Source organism: Pleurodeles waltl, chromosome 11 (genome assembly GCF_031143425.1).
Source record: "Pleurodeles waltl isolate 20211129_DDA chromosome 11, aPleWal1.hap1.20221129, whole genome shotgun sequence".
NCBI lineage: Eukaryota > Metazoa > Chordata > Amphibia > Caudata > Salamandridae > Pleurodeles > Pleurodeles waltl.
In genome coordinates this window covers 272,016,532-272,041,718 of record NC_090450.1, presented here as the reverse complement: position 1 = coordinate 272,041,718, position 25,187 = coordinate 272,016,532, and the positions used below count along the sequence as shown (strand labels likewise).

The following is a 25,187-nucleotide window of genomic DNA, read 5'->3' as shown; positions in this document are numbered from 1 at the left end:
CCCCCTGGACTATGAACCAGAATCCTAAACCTGCAAATTAGGATCAGTTCTTTACTCTGTTTAGAGTTTTTAGACTGTTGACAAACACCAGAAGATCCAGGCTGCTCATTTACGCTTATTAACCCGAAGCAAGGAAATACAGAACGTGTGACTTACAGCAGTTATTTCCAACAGCTGGTTTAGGAGGCAGCTTGACAGATGAGACAACCTAAGCCGCTTTTTACCAACGATTACAAGAAGTTAAACAATGCCTTGTCTTTCGTTGTTAACGGACCCACTGCATCAACAGCCTTCATGCTACAAATACTTGGAATCTGAAACACACGTTCACATGGAACTCATTTTTAGAAAAAACAATGTAATAAGGCTGGAAATTCCTGTATAAGACACTGACACTCAAGACAAACCTTGTTTCAAAGCGATACACTGGTCATGTGACTAGGGGTGTGTATGTGTGTGTGTGTGTGTGTGTATATATATATATATATATAACATGATCGGATCTTATGGAAAAAATATGCTGTTCATGTTCACTATTTGTCACTTCTCTTGGTTTGGTTCCCCCCCCCCATGTTTGTGCTTCATGCTAAACTATCTTACCACTCCCCTGATCATGTCATTCCGGTATTTGCATTTCTTAGTTTTATATATTAAAAATTAAATTCGGACAAATTGAATATCACAATGATATAGTGGTTGGTCTTCATATGTTGTGTTTAGATTGATTAATGAAATAATTTTTCTGTCTCAGTGTAAATGCTTTGATTCTGATTTTTTAATACAAATTTCCTGCCTTATTATATTGTTTTCCATGAGAAAGCATGTTCCAAGTTCAGACTTGATACCCAGATTCCCATTGATATTTGTGTCGCTCTTGTATCTCTAGACTACAAATGTACACTCTGCAGAAAGCCACCATGGTGGGAGAAGAGGTTATTTATGATACCATTGGTTACCTAATGTTAAAGAAGCCTCTTAAACTATGTCTGTTCTGCAAGAGCCAGTGCAGATTGGTGGAGTAAAGCATCCTCTCATTGGAAAAACGGAGAGAAGAAAGGAAGGGGGGGGGTAGTGTTTATAGTACAGCAAGATGATCCAAAACGTACGATCCTGCCCCCAGTTTGGGAAACAGACAGCCTCGTTCCTAGGAAGCAGGTGAGTAAGGTAATCACTAAAGTGTCTTTTAATTATAGAGCTCATTTCCAATTATAAGTGTAAATCATTGTCAGGGGGTCCTCTCAGTCTTTATCTTGCTTGATTTCTGGCTCTCAGAATGTTTAATGAATTATGCCTTTAGAGATAAGATGTGGATCCCATTTATAAAATTATAAATATTTGAAACCATAATCGGGATCGATAGCCCAATCCTGTTTTCTGGAAATGTCTCTGAAGAGACTGTTCCTATTTTTATGGCCTCCCTAGCTTGATATATGAACAAAATAAGTTTTACCTTAAAGATGTTTTTTACTTTCCTATTGTTGTGGGTACGACCTGTTTAAGGATTCACAATCCTCAAATCAACTGGGAGCCCCTTTCCATCACGTTTAGCTCAACACATTGAGATCATTGCTGACTATCTACAGTACTTGAAGAGTTATTTCCGTTAAGTCTGTGTCCTACATGACTTGAAACTGCCACCTCAAGCCCATAAAAGGACATGAGAAGACCCTACTGCCAGACCTTACAGAGACGTTCACAGTGTGTTTAGTAAGAAGGGAATAAACACTTTGTCCTTATTGTTAGTATGATTGTGTCATCAGCCAAGAACCCGGAAAACCTAAATCTCATGGAAGAATGTACCCACTGATTTTGAAAACATGCAGAGCTTCTGGACCAAGTCAAAATTGCTAAAATCTTCACAAACCTTAATTTGAGATTAGGATATAATCTGGTAGGAGTACAAGGAGGAGTGAGGAGCAAAACGTGTTCAGTACACAGTACTGTCATGTACTTTGGGCTCTGTAATTCCCAGCTGCCTTGCAGCATTTGGTCAGTAATATTTTTTATGATTTACTAGACGACTGCGTGGTGGTGTATCTGGATGATAGTCATGGTCATGGAGACCAGGTCCTCGGGGCCTGCGCACGTTCCCAGCATGTCCACCACAAGACCGCTCCAAAACTCTGATAGAAATATCACAGAGCTTATGAGTCAAAGTGGGGGAAAGGGGATTAGGTAGGGAACAGCTGGGAAGGAGACCTGTAGGAAGCAAAATGTTAAACAGCACAATATCCGAATATAATCACATTGACTTTCACTAGACTATGGTTCTAAGCATTGTCTTACTGTAGCCATGGATAATCTAAGAAGCGACTTTAACTAGACCTCAAGAGCTCTGGGTACATGGAATAAATCAAGAATGATTAATGCAATGCTTCATATGAGCTTTTCATAAAATGTCACATAATGTTTAGAAATACATGAACCTTCTAGAATACTGTTTCTGAACAAACACTGCTTTTTTAACATGAGGACAAAAAACAATCTGAAATATTCCCTGGAAAACAATTGGGATTGTACGAGGAACTTAATATGCACAAAGAACGTCACATTTGTGAATTTAGCATCTTCACAGGAAATCCATAGGCTCAGGATGAATGTGTGCACTTCAACAAACATTACACATCGAAGTTTAGTTGCCATGGAATTATCGCGCATACCTTTGCTGATCTGAACACCAAGTTTTACATGTGGGAAAATGAATCGCGCACACTGCCGATTCGAACAAGAATATGTAAATGCCATGAAATGATCGCACAAGACTTTGCCGATCCGACCAACAAGATTTACATCAGGGCAATGATTTGCATACTCTGAAAGTTTCACGAGTAGGCCCAAACTTCAAGAGTCTTTTAGAATTGGGTCGGGGCCCAGCCCGACCTCCGCCTTACCACCCTGTTCAAAGATCACCAAGATAATGCGGAGCAGGCCTGGAACATCAAGGTAGGCCTCCGGAACAGGAGCTCAGGAAAATGCGGCTGCTCTGTACCGGGACCTCTGAATAGTGAGCACGTGGAGCTGGGCTGGCTTCCTTATATAGAGTCTGGCCCAGCCCACAAACCACACCCAGTCATGCTGCAGAGAAAGCTTCTAGAAGGTCCTAGAAAGGGACCACACCCTAACACACTCAGTAAGCCTGCAGCAATACCTTGCAAATTAAGTTATTGCAAACATCATTAATAGTGCTTTTCAAGGTTAAAGTCTTTAAAGCAAAAGGTTAACATACTGCATATAAACACAATTCATGAATTATGCTCTTGCATAAAGGCTGGGTTTTTGAATTTTTGTCGCCCGTAGAGCGCGCACTATTCTGATGATGACAGTCATCTACTCTTGATACCTTAAAACAATATTGCAGGCATGTGTTCTCATCTTTGAAAACATGCTTTGCATCAGAAGGCAAATAAAATGATCTTTAATGTACCCAGCATACCCTTTTAATGGTTCAAAAGCTTTTGAAAAGGCATTGGTATGGATGCCTCTAAAGTAAAGAATTTTGGAGTGACCTTCCCTATGCTCAGTAAAAGAGGAGCCATGATTTGTTGGATTTCCCAATTTCTAATAGCAGCTTTACTAAACCTCTTGACAAAAATCCAGTCCATCATAGTATTGAACAGAAAAAGTTACCATACTACTAGATAGGAGGACAGGAACATGTGTCCCAGAAGTTGAAGACCGAGTTTACGTCAGTTCCCATATTAAGACAGCCTAATGTAATGTTGCCATTTGTAGTGAAAACAGATGCGTCTTCATGCCATTTGAACAGTGTTGTCTTAATGTATTATTTAGACTCAAATTGTACATCCTCTAGCTAATTTCTCCAGCAGTCTTTTGGAAATAAAGGAATGTATAAATCTATGATAGAGAACTGTTGACTGTTCGATAGGTATTTGCCCATTTCATACTTTTTCAGCGTGTGCTAGTGAACCCTACCCTGCCCTGCCGCCTTTGCAGCACCTCATCTGTGTCTGTGAGGCTTGATATGCTCTGTGTTGTACCTGTTCTGTATGAGTATGTGTGTGAGAGAGGGTAGCTTGCTTTCCTGATGTCTGCATTGTACTTATGTTTGTGTCCCTATGTAAGCGAAGCCTTATTTGCTTATTTGTAATATATGTTCTATTAGTGTGTATATGTGACTCGTTCTGCGTGTATGTATGAGGGAAGCTTTCTCCGCTGCCTATACTGTACCCACTCTGTCTGTTGGTGAGGCTTGAATGCTTTGGCTGTACCAGTCTGGTGTGTGTTTGGGAAGCTAGCTGTGCGGCCTGTGGTATGTGATTTTTAGGCTTTGCTCTGAGTGGTTGTGATGTCTCTTGTGAGATCTTAAACCTGAAGGCGGCGTAGAGTCCGCCCATTAATTACCATTGGTTGGCTTCATTGTCTCATTTCGTTGCTTTTTGATTTCACTTTCTCTTCATGTGTTTCACTTCCATGGACCAAGTACTGATTAATTGATTTGAGTGCCCCTGCAGTTCTTGTGTGTGGTTGCAGGTACAGTTTTTCTGGGGGCCATATTGCTTCTAATAAGTGAGCCTAAGAGTGTTTAATCGGCTGCCTCAGCAGAAAATGTAATTGGCCACGGACACATTGATGGAGGGCTCTAGGTGGACCTATTTTCATGTAGTACTGCTGATAAGAAAAGAAAAATACTACAGATACAAAAGTGTTTACCAGATGTGGCCCCCAAAGATTGGGGGATTTCAAAAATGTATAGCTGGATTTTTTTGAAGCCATTTGCAGTTCAACTGCTTTACATTTACAAATCTTTGACAGCAAAGAAGTGCTGTGATAAGAGCATCCACTAAGAGAAAGCAGCTCAGCCAACTACTTTATTGCACTTGCAGGTGCTTTTGCATTTATTATATTTTGTCAAAACAAAGCTTGAGGCCCATTCCCAAGGAGACGATTATGCTTGTTCCACTGTTGGTTCAAAATCAAAATACGTTGGAAGTTGATAGGCCTAAATGCGTCTGTTAAATTTACCTTTAATTCCCAGAAAGTGATCTACGCAGTTAAGTATGCAGACCATTGAAAAGAGCCTTGAAAAGATGTTTTTTTGTGGTACACTTTGGATGCTGACTCAAGTGCTTCTTTGTGCGTTTTTAGGTTAAGCCTAGGCAGTGGGTATGCGCTCTCTCTCGTCATGTTGTAATCTACATCTTTGGGCTTTCGTCATGCCCATCTCACGCCCATCACTTTCATTTGTTCCTTGGGCTAACTTTCAAAATTCTCTTGATTTCGTAGGCAAATGCTTTGTTTGTCCCGCCTTGAGGCTGTTTTGTTAACTCCTTTGAGACCGACCCTCTTACATTGATTATTGCACGATGGACCATATACCTTAGTGTGGCACACTACATTTTTCTCTCCGCTCTGCCCTCCATGTCCGTATGTTATTTCTTCTTCCTTGTTTTTGGGCATGCTGCTGTTTCTTTGTGGTGTTTGCATCCAAAGGCTGCAAGCATTGTGTGGGGGGTAGGGGGAGCTTTTACATATATATTTTTTTTGGTGTTTTTTTTTTTGTGCTTGTTTTTGTTTCATATAGCGCAAACTAGATCGGAGTAACGCTTTACATAGGTACCACATACGTACAAGTTTAGCAGTTGAAAAATACACAAACTGGTGCACTTTAAACCGAAAAAACACCAAAATCCTCTAAGCGACTGCTCTTCCGGCATAGCGGGATAGCAAATACTACAATATTCACTGCACTTGGGGGGGAAACTCGTCCCATAATGCTTTGCGAGGCATTCAACATAGACTACCTTCCTCTATAGTTTCTGAACTTGGGCGACTGCTTAATGAAGTGATTATCCTAAAACTAGTGCACTTAAAAAAAGTTAGCACGTTTTCAGTATTTGCCATGTGGGTGGTTATTATTGTGCTTATGTTTTTAAAGCACCTTTTCACCAATGTGCTTAACCCTTTTAATTGCCAAAGGTTTGCCAGTATGCAATGATCAGGACTACTTTGGAGCTTGCCATATGCGATTGCACACAGATAGCAAGTTAGAATAGTAATTTATTAAAAAAGTTACTAGTTTGCAGCATTTTGTTATTGAAACACGATTAGTTTCATCACGCTCCATTGGACAAGAAACTGAAATATTGCACGTCTGAGTTTGTGGAGGAGTATTCTGACTTACATTTTTTTTATTCGTTTGCATTTCAGCTGCAAGAAAACCAGGATGAAATAGAAAATATGATGAATTCGATTTTTAAGGGAATATTTGTTCACAGATACCGGTAAGAGAAGAGATAAATACATATGATTTTTCCATTCTGCAAATTGTACATAAATTGTTAGAAGATGAGGTTGTTTTAAGCAACTTGGCAAGCTAGGCAATTAAAACTGAAAGTTCCTTAAAGTCTTAACCTTTACTGATGATACCAAGGACAATCGGAGTAGTGGTGCATATGTTCTCTTAATTATCCATTCTTGTGTTGCACATGTTTTCCGTCCTACTGATGCAACATACAACTGTGAATTAACAGGCTGCTCGTTCCATTACTTATTTGCACAGCATTGACGTGGGCATCCCGTTAACTGTAACGTTTGTCCCACAAAAATGAAACCATTATATGTGCTTTACGTGTGATTAATTTTCAGTATTTCTGATTTGTATTAAATATTGATTTCCTGGGCTATGTTAAGTTGTACCCAGCAATGCAAGGCCCGTACACTGTGACCTTGCAGCTCCAGTTATACGATCAACAATCCTCTAGTAATTATTCTGGCCGAACCCAGGCCATCCTTACTTTGCATATCATGCCTCCTAAGTTTGAAGCAGAGCATTTATTTTTTTCCCCAGTTTTATATTGTGCAAACTTTACAAGACCACCAGTTTCATTACACTAGGCGGACGCTTTCATATTTTAGGCGCAGGGAGATTAAGTGTCTTGCCCAGAATCTCCGGGTATGAGAGCTTAGTTATTGGGCATAGCCTGGTTCTAGTGGCACAGTGTGCATGGGACCCCAAGGTCTCTGCATATATGTCCCACTTAGGATATTGTAGTAATACTGGCGAAACAGATCTTTGATAGCTTGTGTTTTACAGTTCAGGGAAGTCTTGGCAATTCGGGCTGGACTGTTCCTAGAGGAGCAGGGTCAAGACTGACTTGAATATGGTAGGGTTCAAACTGAGGTGGCATGTTGTGCTCAATAACAGTGCACTGGGATGCGGCCCCAAATCATTTCCAGTGGCTGAGTTTAATTCAAATATTCAATCCATTGCTTTTTTGTTTTTTTTCTTTGAAATCCTGAATACTCTAGATTTCTGTAGTGCTCAGGAGGCCGAAAGCAGGCTCCTTACAAATCCTTCTTGTTGCAAAATGTATGAGAATTGAGAATGTAGGAGAACATCCATTGATCTTTTGGGCCCTTATGTGTTCTGTGTTTTCCTGCTAAAGCGGCAGGTAGAAGGGATGTTCTCAAAGTAGCCCCGGTTACAAGTTCGAGACTTTCCTACCCTTTTGATGGCGTTTTTTAACATGCCTGGAGTTACTGATCTAATCTTGTTTTCGTGCATGTAGTTAATTGTAGATCAGGGTAGCTGAGTTTTCATGCGACTGCTCTAAAACTTGGCACTCTGAGTTAGTGTGCAAAATTGTGCAGGCTTATGGCCGCATACTGGAATAAGTGTGAATTGTCTGTATGTGCCTGTGTTCTGCTGTTTACGGGCTGTTGCCCAAATACCTTCCCTAACCTGGGTATCTCCTCTATCGAGTTATGTTCCTTTTGCGTAAGAGCAACATTTTTTATACTTATGTTGCCACATCTCTTGTCCTATTCGTGTTGGAACTCTAAATGAACAATAAGAAATAACAATCAAAGGGAGCACAGTGACTACATAGATCCTTTCCCCTTTATCCGCAGAAGAGTGGTTTTATTTCTTTGTTTTCTGTTTTAGGTTAGCTTTTTAGGGATCCCCTTCTGGTCTTTGACCAGCAGTTAACTTAGGTGTGAGCAAGTTTCAGAAGTGCTTGCAAGACTAGGCTAAAGCATTCAGGCATTCATACGTTCTTTCCTGCCTTGATGCTAGGGAAGGCGTTTGAATGTTGGGGAGAGGAATGATAATCCTTTTATTTTTTTATTTTTTTTGCCCAGATCAGTTCTTTGGCTAAAATATGCCATCTTATTCTTGTGACTGATTGTGTAGAACATCCACACTTCCTGAGGCTATAATAGAACCCTCACCTTGGAGTTCCAAGGATGAATGAGGCCCTCTACCAATTGAACTCTTGCTAAAGCCACCCTTCCCGTGCAACAGTCTGCCATACAAGGGGTAGAGACTGCATATGCATAGTATACAAAGGTGTCTGCCTTTGCCTTGGGCACTCGTGGACCGTCTTCAATGTTCCTTTATTCTGCTAAAAAACATAAAAGTATAAAGACAAATAGACATAAAATACATAAAATAAGCAAAGCACATTAAACACATTACATGTGGACCAACAGGTAAGAAGGAAATCTTAAAACTAAAGAAACCCAAATGTCAATCATTTTTAGGGAAACGCTTTACAAAATATAAAAAACCGTTCCAGCTAATAATTGCAAAATAGTGATCCATATATTTTCCTAATGCTTAGAGCACTTGTTATATAGTTGATTACAACATAACAGATTTGTGGTGATATTTAATTTTGTAAATAAAGCAGACTGAGCAAACTGTCCTAAGATTACCCCTATGCAGAATTGGTACCACGAAGAGGCTAAGCATGGAACTGTAAAAAGTGGATTTGGGGGGGGGGGGCCTAAAATAAGCTGTACTTTGAGTTGGAAACTTATCAGAGGCACAGATTTTAAAAAACGAATTTCCCTGTACAGGGAATGCTACAAAATGTGCAATGTGCTAAGGAACAAACATGGTAGATGAAATCTATACTATGGATTATGAATTAAAACAAAATATTGTTCTAGTGTCAAAAGTGATCAGAATGTTCAGCAATCAACTGCATATTTTGAACCGGATCTCTATGCATCTTAGAACAGTAATTAAAATATAAGGACTTTACTTGCTCTTTGGTAATAACTGAGCACGCTGGCCTACAGAGATCTGAAGCTCCCAGCAAGGTAAGTTACTGCTTCAAATAACTAAGTCCGAGTATCTCAGCCTCATTGTATAGTGCCAAGAAACTCCTAACCACTGATCCCAAAAAAACAGCCTCACCATTCTGCCAAACTTTAGGCCATAGCAGCAGTTGCATCTTCCAGGTATGTCGTGCATGTCAGTGTGACAAATGTGTGTATCTGTGGTCTGGGGGACAGATGGTAGTGTATAAACAAAACTGTTTGCAGGATATCAATACTATGTCTCCGTTCACCTGCCCATAAACCCCACCAGTTAACTTTTGGTCTCATTTATTTGAGTCCGTTCTTTCACTGGATTAGTGCCTAACCTCGAGGGAAATCAGAAGACTGCATCGCCCGGTGCTTGAAACTGCTGGGCTTCTAAACTCAACAAGGGTCCCCAATTTAAGAATGAGTCAGATGCAAAGACAATTACATTTCTTCAATGTAGCTAAATGAACTCCCCTCCCAAATTCCAGATTAATAAGCCTTAGTTGTAGTATTTCTCAGGCCACAGATCATATCATACCATTTACTACCATCTGCCTTAAGGTCTAAATCAGACATAAAGGATGTAAAAAAGTACAGCAAAATTTGGAACTCTTTTGCACCTCTCACTATAAGGACTGCGTCATCTGCATGTAATAAAATTGGAATTGGATATTTTCCTTTTTGGGGCCATTGTTTTCACTTGACTATTAAATAACCGTTTATCCATTAATATAAAATAAAAAGAAAAAAAGGGGTTAGAACTCATCTTTATGGCACACCAGATTTTGAGGTAATTCATGGGGTGCAGTCTCCATGGGGCCCCATAAATCACTTTTGCTGATGCTTCCCAATGTAGGTGCCTTAAAAATGTAACAAGATTGTTCAACTCCCATATTTTCTATTAGCATCCTCAATTTGGGGTGGCTCTCTAAGTCAGAAGCACAGGGGTGGTTCGTAAATGCTTTGTTAGGAACCTTCCTTGCTTCACCTTTTTCCCCATTTGAAGGCAGAGATTTAGGGATTGCTCCCCTGCGCCATCCTTTGGGCAGAGCCCAAATTAGACATATAAGATTTTATAATCGATTGCCCACACTTCCAGTCTCGATAAAAGGACTTGTCTACGAATTTTACTTGCGTTCAATTGGGGAAATAGGATGGCAACAACTAGGTTGATTCCTGCCACTTTTCTTGAAAATGGGGGCAATTATACATTCTTTCCAAGAACCTATTATTAAGCCTATAATCACTGCTCTCAAAACGTAAGTAATTAACGGGGCTCACAGTGGAATATTCCCTTAAAAAATGTCAGGGACTCCGTAGGGACCATTCCCCATGAGCTTTTTTTGAATAGTTACATTAGACCTCACTAACCTCAATAGTTACACTAAAGGAGAAGTTGGATCTTCAGTTTCTCTTTTAGGGCATTTCCATGTATAGTCATAAGCACTGAATAGTTCCGTACACATGTGGGGACCCTGGAGCACTTTTTCCCAATGTATATTCTTAAGTGCAAATGTGCGCCTTTCTGTGAGAAGGCCTGATGAGTCAATTAAGAGATAAAATTACTATGCAAATTATAGGAACAGGCTACAATGGCCTAATTACTCATCTTGTACTTACAAAAGGGGTCAACAGGTTATATATAATTTAATGTGTTTGTAAAAACAACATAAATGTCTCTCATAAACCATTTTTTGGTAGAGTGGAGAGATGAAGTAAGGCAGGGCAGTGTAGCCCCATAGGCTGCCATTTTATGAGTTAAAATAGAGTACCTTTAAGAACCCATAGAACACCAGCATCCTATCATGCTGAGCAGGTGGCAGTTGCTTCAGTACTTTTTTCCGGCTCCTGTTGACAGGATCCTGGAGCATTGAGCTTGGCCAGTTTTTGGCTTTTTTTCAAGCAAATTCACCTCTGAATTTTACTGCCAACAGATAAGCTCGACATCTTTGATTTCTCCCTACCTTTTTCTGTAATTTTCTGACAGAAATGTGTATTTTTGGCCTCAAAAATGCCATCTTTTTGATAAGTGCCCAGACTGGGAGAAAAAAAAGGCTAAGACAGATCTCAGTGTTTTCTTTCTTCCAGATAATCATGTTCCTGAAACGTGCCATATTTGCAGGACCTTTTCAAGATGCACCCTTTGCGACAGGGTGAAGATTTGCCTTCAGGGTGCAGAGGAACTGCAGAAACCTAAGACGCAATCTGCAGGTGGGTCCTCAGGGTGAGGAGAGGGTCTGTCCTCTACCAGGGCTCTATTATCTGTGTGGAAGGTGGCCCAGACAGAAAAGGGCAGAAAAACATTCAGTCCCAGTCTGTGTCTAGAAGGCATACAGCACAAACCTGTTCCTCGTTTATCCATGGGTCGATGTCTAGGAAGTGCTGTAGATTGACGTCAAGACAACGGGTATCGTTGTCAATGACAACACTGTCGTCCCACAGACATCAGTCGACTTTGAGGTGCCCAAGGGCACTTCGCCATCTATCTTTATCGATGTCAACACATTACCGTCAAGATAGGCGCAAAGACACTCTCACTGTCGAGGCAGACTCCGGCATCGAGAGGTCAATGTCATTCACCATCAAAGAGTAGCTCAACGTCAAGGGAGTGAGGACGGTCAACACCAATAACTGTTTCGGCCTTCTCCAGGCTTCAGTTAGCATGTAGAAAAAGGAGACTGATCTACAATTCACCAGACTCAGAGTACTCTGGCACCTACTCCCCATCACGGGATGCACCAGCTGATCCCCTTACAGCGCCATCTCTGCTTCCTCCGCCACATCCTGCTTTGCCTCCACCACTGCAGCACCAATGCCTGGAACACCTGCTTCACCAGCGCCACTACCTTCTATGCCAAGACCCAGATTAAATTCCAGTTCTCGTCATCACTCGCGTCACTACTCCAGACACCGTCAACATAGTTGAAGGCACTCATCTGCATCGTCAAGACACTCACACCATTTGCACCATTCAGGAAGGTCTTGCTCCAGAAACACCATTGAGACCTCTTCTACAAGTACTGGGAGATAATCACTGACCCACTCAGACTCCCCACCTTTACGCATTTAACCTGTGGATGACATTTTTACCTTTCAGGAAGTTCTTGTCAGGGGTGCTAACAAACTAAACATTCTGATGTCCACTCCAACAACTACGACTTTGTTCATCTTTGTGACCCTGCAACATAGGTCAGCCTCACGGCCTTCACTACCTCTAGTGCCAGGTCTCTTGGAACCTGTGATGAACATATTTTTAATGCCATCGGTCAAGCCAGCTCCATGAAGGTTTCAGAAAAAGTACTGTCCACCAGAACAGGACCCAGCCTTCTTTAGTACAGACCCACTGCCAAACTGTTATTGTGGTGGCGGCAAAGAAACAGGCCACTGCTCCTTCTTCCACAGTTCCACCAGACAAAGGGTCACAAACTAGACACTGTGGGTCGGCAGGTGTTCAATGCTGCAGCCACCACAATAAAGGTTGCACGCTCCAATGCCTTATTAGGCAGATACGTCAGACCCCTCTGAGAATCACTTCAAAAGTTCATAGAACATCTCCCTAGAGACAAGAAAGGACTTTAATGAAATTCTCACTGAAGACCTAATGGTTTCCAATCAAGTCATTAGTAAAGCAGTGGATTCCTTTCTACTGGCAGTGCAGGAATGCTGCCACTGTGTTTCTATACTGGCAGCATTCATGGCTTCATCTTACCTCTTAAGCCAGAATCACAACAGAAAATCCTCAATTTACCATTTTCTAGTACCAATCTTTTTGGCACTCATACCGATGATGAGATGGCGTGGATGAAGGCGGAGATAGACACACGAAAAACTGTTGGCTTAGAGAAACCTAAAGAGCCAAGAAAATCTATCAGACCATTCCAACACTGTTTTTCTTCAGCGGGTTCAAACCCATCATCTATCTGGGTTGCCAACAATCCGGTACACATACGCAACAGTACCAACGATCCTACCAGCCCCATGAGAGAAAGCAGACTAGAGGATGATCAAGTCAGCGACCTGCTCAGGGAGGCAGGCAACCAACATCAAAACCCTGAATCATTTCTTCCACCTCTCTGTTAACCACTCCGATAGAGGAAAGCATCCGACATTATCTGGAAGAGTGGCAAAACATCAAACAGGACTCCTGCGTTCTGAATATTGTTCGCAGTGGATACTGTCGGAGGTTCACTAGCCTGCCACTGTCCATCCCAAACTATCCAGATTCTGACTTCCACAGTTACAAGCGCAGGTACATATCCTCCTACTGAAGCAGGTGGTGGAGCCTGTTCCTCATCACCAACTAGGGACAGGAATCTATTCCAGGTCCTTTCTTTAAAAAAATAAAGACTGCAACAAATGAAGTCCCATTCTCGACCTCAAAACTGCCAACAAGTGGATTCGATGAGAAGTTCAGGATGCTGGCATTACACCATATTTGCCCTCAACTTCACCACAGGGCTATTCTCTCCTCCATTGACCTTCAAGATGCCTACTTTCATAAACCAGTAGCTAGGAAGCATCGAAAGTTCTTGAGTTTCATAGTGGGGCACAAGCATTATCAGTACCAAGTGCTTTAATTTGGCCCAAAGTCAGCACCCAGTACATTCGCCAAATGCATGACACTAGTTGCTGCCCATCTACGAAGACAAAGTATTTCTCTACCCATATCTTGACAGTTGGCTAATCACTGCTTCCACCTTTCAGGAATCTCAGCGTCACTACAATTGGACTTGCAGATTCCTATAATGCCCGGGCCTCCATGTCAACCATGCGAAGTCAACCTCTGTCCCACTGCAACTAATACACTACCTGGGGGTCTCCATAATCACCCTCAAAGCAAGCATGTCAGTCAGAGGAGAGACTCTAATTAATCCTCCCAAAATCTCAAGCGCTCATGAAAACCTCCCATCCAACAGTGAGAACAGTATCCTGTCTTCTCTGTTGATGGCCTCCTGCATATTTCTCACATCAAATGCACGTCTCCACATGAGACCTCTACAGGAATGCCTTCTGGACCAACTGACAGGCAAATAGGACGACCTGATTCAGCTATCCGATCATGCAAAGCTGTCCTTGAAATGGTGCTCTCCAACCAGTTTTCTGCAAGCTACACCATTCCATCAGGAGATTCCTCCTCACACTGTAGTCACAGATGCACCTCTGCTAGGATGGGGAGCCCATATGGACTGCCACTAAATTCAGGGCAAGTGGTCGCAGAGAGAATCGACTTGTCACATCAATATCCTAGAGCTGCGCGCAGTCCATCTGGTGCTGGAGGTGTTTCATCCATCATTCAGCTCCAACTCCCTGCTTGTTCAGACAGACAATACAACAACCATGTATTACCTAAACCAAACAGGGAGGGAGGAGGTCCAGACCCTTGTCTCATGAAGCCCAAACAATCTGGAAATGTCTTCTGGCCAGATGCCTCTCAATCACTGCGACTCACCTTCCAGGTGTACAAAACGCTCAAGCAGATTCTCTCAGCAGACTCCTCAAAGGAAACCACGAATGGGTCTTAAATGAAGAAGTAGTTCAAGACCTCTTTCAACAGTGGGGAACTCAAACCATCGACTACTGCAGACAACAGTGAATGCCAAAGCTTCGCATCGAGGTACTTCTAGCCAGGGACACTGGGGAATGCCCTATAGATCATCTGGTCCGGTAGATTTCTCTATGGTTTTCTGCCAATTCCCCTAAACCGTGCAGTCTTCATGGCACTCGAGAGCCATGATGATACTCATCGCTCTGGAGTGGCCACGTCAATGGTGGTCGGCGGACCTCCATCACCGGTCCATCCGTCCACATCTCAAGCTGCCGTGCAGACCAGATCTATCAATGAAATATGGGGGCCATATGTTGCACCCCAGTCTCTCCTCTGAGTTTGGCAGCATAGCTCCGGATCTAGTGCAGTATGGACATTTGAATCTGCTGCAAGACTGCAAGGAGATCCTCAAAGAGATCAAAGTGGCCTTCCGCACGCTTCGCGTATGCCTTCAAATCGAAGATTTTGCAAATTGTGTTCATCGAAGAACGAAGACCCTACCATTTGCCAGGAAAATGACATTCTTCCTTACTTACTCCACTTGGCACAATCTGGCTTACAATTACCTTTTGTAAAGGTTCACCTGGCAGCTCTTACTGCCTACAGATAATGTCATTCACAAACCTCGTTTTTCATAATCCCAGTTATCAAGAATTTCTTAGAGGGTTTGAAAAAGGTTTTCCCTCCCATTAGGCACCCTTCTTCTCCATGTGAGCTCAGTATAGTCCTTTCACGCCTTATGCAGAAACCCTTTAAACCCATACACAAAGTCTCTTCAACATCTGTCTTGGAAAACCGCTTTCCTTGTGGCGATCACATCTGACTGCAGGGTTAGCAACATCCAGGCACTGTTCGCATGAACCATACACCGTATTTCATTCTAGCAAAGTGGTCATGAGGACCCACCTGAAATTGCTCCCTAAGGTGATTTCGGATTTCCATGTCTACCAGACAATCTTACCCAACATTTATTCTGAATCCCAGTACTCCAGGGGAAAGAACCATGAGTTCTGAAATTCTATCTTGACAAGACAAGTGACATCTGCAAATTGGACCATTTTGTTTATCTGTGGTCCACTCCGTACAGGTTTAGCCACCTCTAAGCAACCCATTTCGCGATGGATGGTCTCATGTATTTTACTATTTTACTGAACAAAAGGCTGACAAACACTCTGCTAGACCAAAAGTGCACACTACTAGAGGAAAAGCGGCTACTACCGCTTTGCTACGCAATATTCCTATTCCAGAGATTTGCAAAGCAGCAACCTGGAAATCAGTTCATACGTTAACTAAGCACTAGTGCCTATATTCTGATGCTAGAGTAGATGCTCAAGTGTGGCAGGCTTCCCTCAAACCTATTTACTTAAATTTTCCAGTTCATCCTCTTATTTCCTCCTCCATGCCGTGTAGAGATGGGCTTACTTTTCTATTCAGTGTTTGACTATACATGGAAATCCCCTGTGAGAAAAGAAATGGTTTCTTACCTGTACCTCCAGTTCTCTTGTAGGGGAATTTCCATGATAAGTCATAAGCAACTCCCCTTCCTCCCCGGTGGAATAGATAGGCATCCATACAAACTACATAGGTCTCGCGTTGACTTCAAAAAGAACAGAAGCAACTGCAACCAGCCGTGCATGTTAGGATACTGGTGCTCTGAGTACTTAAAGGCACAGCCTCTCTCTTAGCCATATAATGGTAGCCTATGAGGCTAATCTGTCCTATTCTCCTTCATCTCAATCATAACAAATGGGGTTTGCGTGGGATATTTATTCTGTTACAAATTAATCTCATATTATAATGTACTGGCCCTTTTTTTTACTTCAGGATGAAGACTTTGGCCATGGTAGCCTATGTGCATAGGCTGCATTATTTGTCTCAAGTGTCTTCACAGGCATTTCTAATGAAAGGTGAAAATTTCCACTTAAAAAGATTGATTTTAAAGAAGTGCTCAGGGGTCCACGCACATGGGCGGGACTATTCAGCGCTTATGAGTTATCATGGAAATTTCCCTGCGAGAGAACGGGAGTTACAGTTAAGAAACAGTTCCTTATTCATGCTAGCTTTGTACCTCGAAAGAGCAAGGTCTAGGGCTCCCTTGTGAGCAAATTATAGCCCAGGATTTTTGCCTAATGGGACTAAACTCAAAGACCATGCTGAAACAGGAAAACAAGATGTTTAAAGGGGGTCCAGGTTTTGAGAGGCATGTATAGTGTGCATGAGCGATGGTTAAACCCACTTTGCCCACATGTAGGAAGTTGGCTCTCTATATACTATACCAGAATAAGGTATAGTGTGCACAGAGTCCAGTGGATCCCCAGAGGCTTTGCAGAAGCTAAAGTAGATAATAGTAATGCTCTCTTTTGTGGTAGTGTGGTTGAGCAGTTAGGCTTATAGGAGGTTAGTGTTTAACATTTGTTGTGTACACAGTCAAGAAATGAGGCACACTCTTAATGACCAACAGGCCAATGTTTTATGTATCAAAAATATACCTTGTTGCAGGTAAGTACAGTTTCAATAATGTATCATTTTCAAGTATCACAGTCACTTTGTTTAGGATTCACAGATAAAACAGTTTTCAGGCAAGTAACACTTTACAATTTCATAAGTAGACATTGCAGTTTCTCACAGAAAGCAATGCAGTCCTAGGAGAGAAAAATTAACAACACAATTTGCAGGCAAGCAGTCAACTTACGATCCCAGTCTTTGGAGTTAAGGTGTCCACAGGGCAAAGTTTAGAAAGACACCAAGGTTCCACCACTAGCAACATGGGGCTTGCCGGGTGGAATAGAGATGCCAGAGGTCAGCACCAAACACACACCCTCAGGGGCGGCTGGTTGTAGGGTGCAAACAAAGCCTCGGCCGCCCAATGTTCCTCAATGAGGGAACCCCTAGGGTCACAATGATTGTGCAGGCTTGGTCTGGGTAGTCGGCTGAAGAAAACCAATGGCCCGACAGGTAAGTAGACAGCCCACTGGATGTTGCTGGACAGTCGGTTAGGTTTCCCAAAGCCAAGGAGCTGTGGCTGCAGGGGTTAACTTTAGGCGTCTGGAAATCTTCACCGTAGCCGGTCAGGGGGCTGCTCTGGATTTAGGCTGCAGGCATCGTTGTGCTGGCCAGGAGGGGCCAACCCAGGGTGGACTCGAGGTCAGAATTGCGGGGGGGACTGTCTCTAGATGATGGGCCACTTGGACACAGGCCCTGGACTTTGGGTGCAGAGTGGGCAGGACTCAGATCCATGGTGGTTCTGGAGTCGTCCTTGTAGGTTTCTTTGTGATCAGGGCTGCTGTTAATGGGAGATCTTGATCCTTGGATAGGGAGGCAGTCCTCTGGGGTTTGTAGAGGTTGCTGGTCCTGCAGGATGCATTGCCTTTTTGTAGCATGAGTCTTGGTCTGACAGGCTGGTACAGCTGAGGCCACATCAGTTGTCATCTGGCGTCTTCTCTGCTGGTGCAACTCTTCAGTCCTATAAGGTCGGCAGGAATCTGAAGAGCATTGTTCAGGTATGCCCCTAAACACTAGGTTTAGGGGCATTACAGGGGTCAGACAGCAGTAGTCAGTGGCTACTGACTCCGAGGGGGGCTACACCCTTTTTGTGCCCACTTTTTGGGGGGCACATTTCTAACCCTATTGGCTATCATATTCAAAAACAAGATGGAGGATTCTGCCAGGAGGGATTTACTTAAGCTCTGGGCACCCTCTGGGTGGTCCCAGCTGGGATGGACACTCCTCGTGTCCACTAATTTTCCTGCAAGACCTGCTCCCAAAAGTGGGGCTTGGTATGGGGGTGGGGGGCATCTCCACTAGCTGGAGTGCCCTGGGGCAGTGTAACAATAGGCAGGAACCTTTGAGGCTCACCACCAAGAGTTGCAGTTCCTGCAGGGCGGAGGTGTGAAGCACCTCCACCCAGAGCAGTCTTTGTCCCTGGCCCCAGAGAGCACAAAGGCTTTCATCCTGTGGGCTCAGAAACTTGTCTGCTAGTGGCAAGCTGGCACATACAGGTCAGCCTCACACTAGAGGGTTAGGTTAAATATAGGGGGCATCTCTAAGATGCCCTCTGTGTGCATTTTTCAATAAATCCAACACTAACATCACTACGAAACTAAACTTCCCAGCCTTCAGTGAAGCCATCATGGAGCTCTGCAGTTCATAATGACAATAACTGGCTTGTGGACATGGCACCCAGAGAGGGATGCCATGTCGACTTTACCTTTTTCTCCCCCACCAACACACACCATCTGAAATGGCAGTGTGCATGTGTTGGGTGAGGGGTTCCTTGGGGTGGCACAATACATGCTGCAGCCCTTGAGACCCTCCCTGGCCACAGGCCCTTTGGTACTATTGGTACCTTTTTATGAGGGCTTTAGCTGTGTGGCAACTGTGGAAGCAATGGTACAGTTTAGGGAAAGAACACAGGTCCTTAGCAGGATCACAGCACAGTCAAGTTAGCATCAGCTATCAGAGCTATCAGGCAAATAGTTGGGGGGGGGGGGGGGGGGGGGGGGTAACCATGCCAAAAACAGGCACTTTCTTGGACCCCACACTTATGATACCTAAATAAATATTGCAACTCCCCCCAAAAAAACACTGGAATCTTTGGCCTCCTGTAACCTTAACTTTTCCCCCATACTTCTTTCTTATTACTTCCAGTAGTTTTCTAAAATTGTTTAACATCACATCAATATGCAAGCAGTGTCTCTCAATAGATATTTGCTCTTACTCCGTTGTCAGTCAACGGTAGACACTTGTAGCGAGAGCAGTTAGCTAAAACAATATAATAAAAAGAAATGCGTGATAAATAGTATGGCTAGCGTCAGTAGCTTAAATAGTTTGGTATAGAGCTCATTACATATGTAGTTACAGGAATCTGATGTTATGTCAGTGGCTACAGATTTGTGGAGGGGATGGTACCCATACAGTATCAGAGAGAGATTCTGGGGGGGTTAAGTTATCAGTGTGTATACTTTGTACAGTTATGATGCCAATATATGTGGTCCATTTAATCTCTTCCACCTACCAACACATTATCTGTCTCCTCAAAACTCTCAAGGTGAGCATTTGGACATTTCACCACCAGGATCACCATAGTCCCTCCATCTTTCACAAGATACAGGAGATGTCATGGAACTCTTACATACTGCTATACACCCTTGATGTTGGAATGATGTAGATACTTAAACAAATGTAAAGGCTTATCCAGGTAGAACATCACCACCTGACAACACTACTTCTTAAACTGCTTCACACAAATCCACTCAGTATCTTCTCATGCTCAAAGGAATGTTGACGCTTGTGGAATGCATTTTTCAAGATTCGGTTAGACCTAGGGTTAATTTTCTTAGGGTGGAGAAGAAATATAAGGCCTCTCTTTCTGACCCTAAACACATCAGGAGTCCGAGTCCAGCAGACTCTTGGGCAGTGACTAACGCTAGGAAGAGTTACCTCCCATGCAGAACAAGATGCACCACCTCCCCATAAGGAGGGTAAGCTTTATTGATGCTTCAGGAAAGCGTTTCGTAGCTCAGGCAGCAAACCACTGGTGCATTGCTAACACACAGGGACTCCTAGCGAGATACAATAGAGAATTCTGGACGAAATGGAGCAATTACTCCAATACCTCCTGTAAGAACATAAGAGGGGGCAATAAATTGTTAATGAGGGACATCTCATTTTGAATAGTTCCATATGTTATTTCTTAGACTCCGCTGATACCACCACTAGGGGTATTAATACTAGTGTCCTACTATGTAGACATGCATGATTGCACATCTCTGGTTTTAAACAAGCGATGAAACAAACAATTTTAAACTACCCCTTTTGATATGGAACATCTATTTGGTCCTCCGGTAGATCAGGCCTTAGAGGAGATGCAGAACGACTACGAGGTGGCTGAATCTATGGGAGCTTTTCAGCTTCCCAGCACTCAAGGCACTTTTTTTAGGCCGCAGTATAAGCCAGCCTCAAACACCTTCAGGTGAAACTTCTTCAGCACGTAATAAGAGTCAGCAACATACATCCTCACACTGAGGATTCTACAGAGGATCCTATAGAGGGAACAATTAGAGGTAGAGGTAAAACACCCTCCCCATGAACCTCAACAGTTACCTCCAAAGAGTGACTTTCTCCAGCTTACCTCTAAGCACCACACACGTGTAGGAGGGCGCCTTCAGTTCTTTTTACAAAACTGGCAAAACATAACTACAGATCAATGGTTTTTGGATATTATCCAGCATGGTTACTGTCTGGAGCTCATGTCCACACCTCTAAATATACCACCTCACACTCACAAGATCACATCACTCTCCTCAAACAGGAGTTTCAATCTCTGCTTTCAAAGGGATCAATAGAACCAATACCTGTTCAACATAATGGAACAGGATTGTATTACCTTTACTTTCTCATCCCCTAGAAGGATGGCTCATTAAGACTCATTCTGGATCTCAGACCCTTTAACCATTACATCACATCAGAACATTTCTACATGGTCACACTTCAAGATGTTACCCTTACTATAGCAGGGCAGCCTCCTATCAGCGTTAGATCCAAGGGACTCCTGTTTCTATATTCTTATCACCCAGTGCATCGCAAATTTCTGTCATACAAGGGAAGGACTATCAATTCAAAGTGCTCCCATTCGGAGTTTCCACATCACCAAGAGCGTTCAGAAAGTGCCTCGCCATAGAGGCAGATCACCTCCGCAGACAAAAGGTTGTGGAGACACTTACCTAGACAACTGGCTTATCAAATCCTGATGTCTCAATCAATGTCTTGCACATATTCAAACCACAATAGATTTACTTTACCAGGAAGGGTTCACAATCAACTTTCAGAAATCACATCTCGCTCCACTTTAGGTACAGCCTTACCTTGGGGCAGTAATCAATACACAGATAGGCATAGGTTATCCAAATGCACAGAGTACAGAACTTTCAAGTGCAACTTATTCACTTTTGTCCCAATACCCGTGGCACAGTGAAATTAATCATGAATTTCCTGGAATGATGGCCTCCTGCATTGCCATAGAACCACCTTCACATCTTCACATGCACCCATTGCAGGAATGTCAAGGGGGATTAGGAACGGGCATGTGCTAGGACTCTATAAGACACAGCTTCCCAAGCAAGCAGGTTAAGTGCTGATGAAGATCTAGCATACGGTCTTTGCAAGTTCTGTTAATAGTCAAGCTTTTCCCTCTCTTCAAATCTCTTTGGTTTGTGCAGAGCCACAGGGGTATGTGAATGGTGAAACTCAAGCTGATAAGGGCAATAGATTATCCATATGCAGACAGTCAGAGAAATAAAGGTGCATTATAAAATACTAAATTAGCTGCAAGAATAAAGCAGTTCTATATCCACTTAGCACAATCCTTGATATTAGCAGGATCAGTAGGTAATTAGAAGAAACCCCTTACCAGCCTTCCAGGCACTTTTGCTTTATGCATAATTGGTACGTGATTAGTCAAACAGGTTAGAGTCCACAAATCTAACGTGCTGTGAAGTAGCCCAGATGGGCTTCCAGTCAGGTCAGAAGTACAAGGGAACATAGCGGCCCCAGCGATCTGTGCAATGCTGCCATTTTCTCAGCCATCCTTTTAAGAAACTTCACTAGGCAGGTGTTCAGCTGCGGATCTGCTGGGGCAAAGCAAGCCAGCACGGACTGCCTTCATGTGCAGATTTTTCTTTTGGTGAAAGATTCTTTTAATAATAGTAGGTGTTCAGCCATTAGCTCTTTACAATAACATTTTCAATGTGGCAGTTCTTCTTTGCCGTCATCGTATAGGTGACAGCTACTCAAGACTGGATTTCCCTGCCATGGAGGGTACATGTAACTGCAATGGAAGTAGAGCTAGACGATACTTAGAAAACGTCTCTAAGGTTTGTGTACCTAGTGTGAAAGTATGGTTGGGGAGTCACTGGTCTATAACTGTTGAAAACAAACCACGCATGGGCTCTTCCTACTAAGACAGCCTTATCCTTAAGCACTGAAAAAAATGTAATGGTTTTGCTAACAAGTTTTTTTAAAGCATAGATGACTTGTGGGGATTTCCCCAGAGGTGGGCTAACCCACTTTCAGTTATCGACTCATTGAGGTATACTCTGGCAGCCGAGGTGTTCCTACTCTGCAATTCGTTCCTCAGGTCGAAAATTAGGGAAGTAGAGGAAACCTTTCTGATGATCGAACAAATTATATGAGGCCCCACATCTGGCCAGTGTTTGCCTCTGGAGACCAAATTTCAGCCTTAAATAAGTTATATTTGGGGAGATCAAAAATCATTCTATACTTTGACTCTATCCAAGCTGGTCACATCTCTTCCTCTCAAAGGTTCATACATGTATGCTGTAGTAAATGGTAGTAACTTTGCTTGGACAATTGAAAGAGATGGTGCCAGAGTTGGACCAGATAGTTTCTTCTTTGTATTTTTAAAGGTTACGGTCAATGCGTTGCCTTTTCTTCTCATTGCCTCTTTCTGGTAAACAAATGGCCCATTTTTGTCAATGTCTTTCAAATATTTGTATTTGTCTATTGGTTCGAGCTGTTTTCTGGTCAAATACCAGTTCAGTGACCACCTCCTTGCATTGTTAATTGACATGATTTCAGTTTTTTTTTTCTAGATTTATAGCCATTTTCTGTTGAATATTCCTTCATGATGTTAAGCAAGCGCTACAGCCCCACCTGAGTGTGGCTTACTAAAAGCAAGTCATCAGCATCTAGGAGACTGGAGAGAAGCATGCCCCCTAGTTTCAGGGCATGGGAGTCACTGGTGTTTAGCTTTGGTGTTAAATCTGCCAGGAAGAGATTAAAAAGGGTTGGCATAAGCACACACCCCTGCTTCAGGCTTTCTGTTGTCGGAATTTGTCTACAGAGATCTGTTCCCGTGCATGGTTGATCTGTGTCTGTGTGAAGAAGTATGAGCAAGTTCAGGAGGGCCAGCAAGATGTTCTGATTCTTCTGTTTACGCCAAGGTTTCCTCAGATCAACTTGATCAAAAGCTGACCTATAATCAAAGAAGCCCAAATACAAAGGCAGCCTTGCTACATTTGCTGCACCCTTCAAAAGGGATAGGGCCAAAATGTTAGTTGTAGTTTCTCAGTTTGGAAAATGTTGTCTGGTTTAGCAGAATTATGGCGTAGTCTGAGGCCCAGGTTGTGAAATCCTTTACAAGTGTCCCTGCAAAGTATTTGGCCTCATCGTCAATGAGCACTACAAGGTGGTAGTTTTTTTTTTCAGAAGATTGGTCTAAACTCTTAAAAAATTGGGGAAATTATGGACCACTGCCATGAAGCCGGTATCACTCCCTCAGTCACAATTTGATTGAAGACATGTTTTAGTTTTTGCACCCGGTATCCTGCATCGTGCTTAAATAGGGCTGGAGGAACAGCATTTGGATCTGGGGCCCTGACATCTTTCTTTTCCCATTTGCCGTCTGATTATCCCAGTGTTTTTCAGAGATGTTTTATTGTGGAGACCTGTTATTTTAGGTGATGCGAATAATTGGTTAACGGCCTTTTAGTTGTGTCTGTTAAGGCTTATCTTTCTTCTGTCTTCGGCCTGGCTAGTGACTTCTCCAGCCAGCTGCTGATTAAAGTGGTCAGTCAAGAATTTTTGCCCAAGTTTCCTCTGACAGGTGTGAACTGATCCTAAGGCAGGTCGCAGTAGCTTATTAGTCGTTTCCCAAAAACACACACTATCGCTATTTCTGAAGGTAGAAAGTAGCTTGGCCCATAGTGAGTCATCGTACTGTCTTTTTCTAGCCCATTTCAGTTTTTTTTTTTTTTGTGATGTGTTATGTCGTCTCAGCGTTGATTGCATATAAGCCTCCCTCAGTCTTTAATGGAGGGCTCCTAATGTTTTATTTAGGGCCCTTTTAGACGTCTTAGGTGTTTGATTTCCGCCAGGGGGATAGCTCCCTGTTGCCAGGTGCTGTATGTTTGATTCCCTGGTCTTAGTGTGGTGGCGAATCTTGCAGCAAAACCTTCAGTAATAAACTCCCTGGTGGTTAGAGCACTGTTAGATGTTGCCAGGTGTTGAGGCAAACCCTTCGCTCATTCCATCAGTTTATGGACGAAGGGGGATATTTGATCCTTTTGTTAATAGCGAGTGCTGAGCCAGATACGTCGTTTGAGCGGTGAAATGCAGCAGGCTGCCTAGAAGGTCACATCTTGAGGAAGATGGTCACTACTCCCATTCTCACGAACATGAAATTAGCAAACATTGCATATTAATGCAAAGGTGTAATCTATCGTAGAGCTGGTTAAATTTGAGTGGAACAAGGCTGCTGGCGGATTATCCCTATGGAATCAGCCATTGAGTGGTGGCAGCTTAAGTGCGTTAAATCACACAATTTATTTTTATTTTTGTACATTTTTTCTAGAGTTTTGGAGGTTTTCCTCCCAGTGTTAGGAACATGTCATTTAGGATAGGAAGACAGGATTCAAGCCCTGCAAAGCCTGTTATCTGCAGATGTCGGTGACAGACCCGCACCTTGTGTGCCTGAGGTGTCTGGAGTGCGACTACAACCTGAAGTCATGCTCCAATTGCCACATCATGCATCTGAAAGCTTTGCGGGAGCCGTCCCTAAAGCTCATGG

The 25,187-nt window shown here is 42.9% G+C and overlaps 1 protein-coding gene across 5 annotated transcripts in view; it reads left to right on the top strand.

The window, feature by feature from the left end:
• STAG1 (STAG1 cohesin complex component) overlaps positions 1 to 25,187 on the top strand; it is a 995,019-nt gene that overhangs the window by 302,011 nt on the left and 667,821 nt on the right. For all 5 annotated transcript variants that reach the window (XM_069213542.1, XM_069213540.1, XM_069213544.1 and 2 more), the window contains one exon: positions 6,169 to 6,242. In XM_069213542.1, the coding sequence (XP_069069643.1) occupies positions 6,169 to 6,242 (74 nt within the window). The remainder of the gene's footprint in view (positions 1 to 6,168; positions 6,243 to 25,187) is intronic.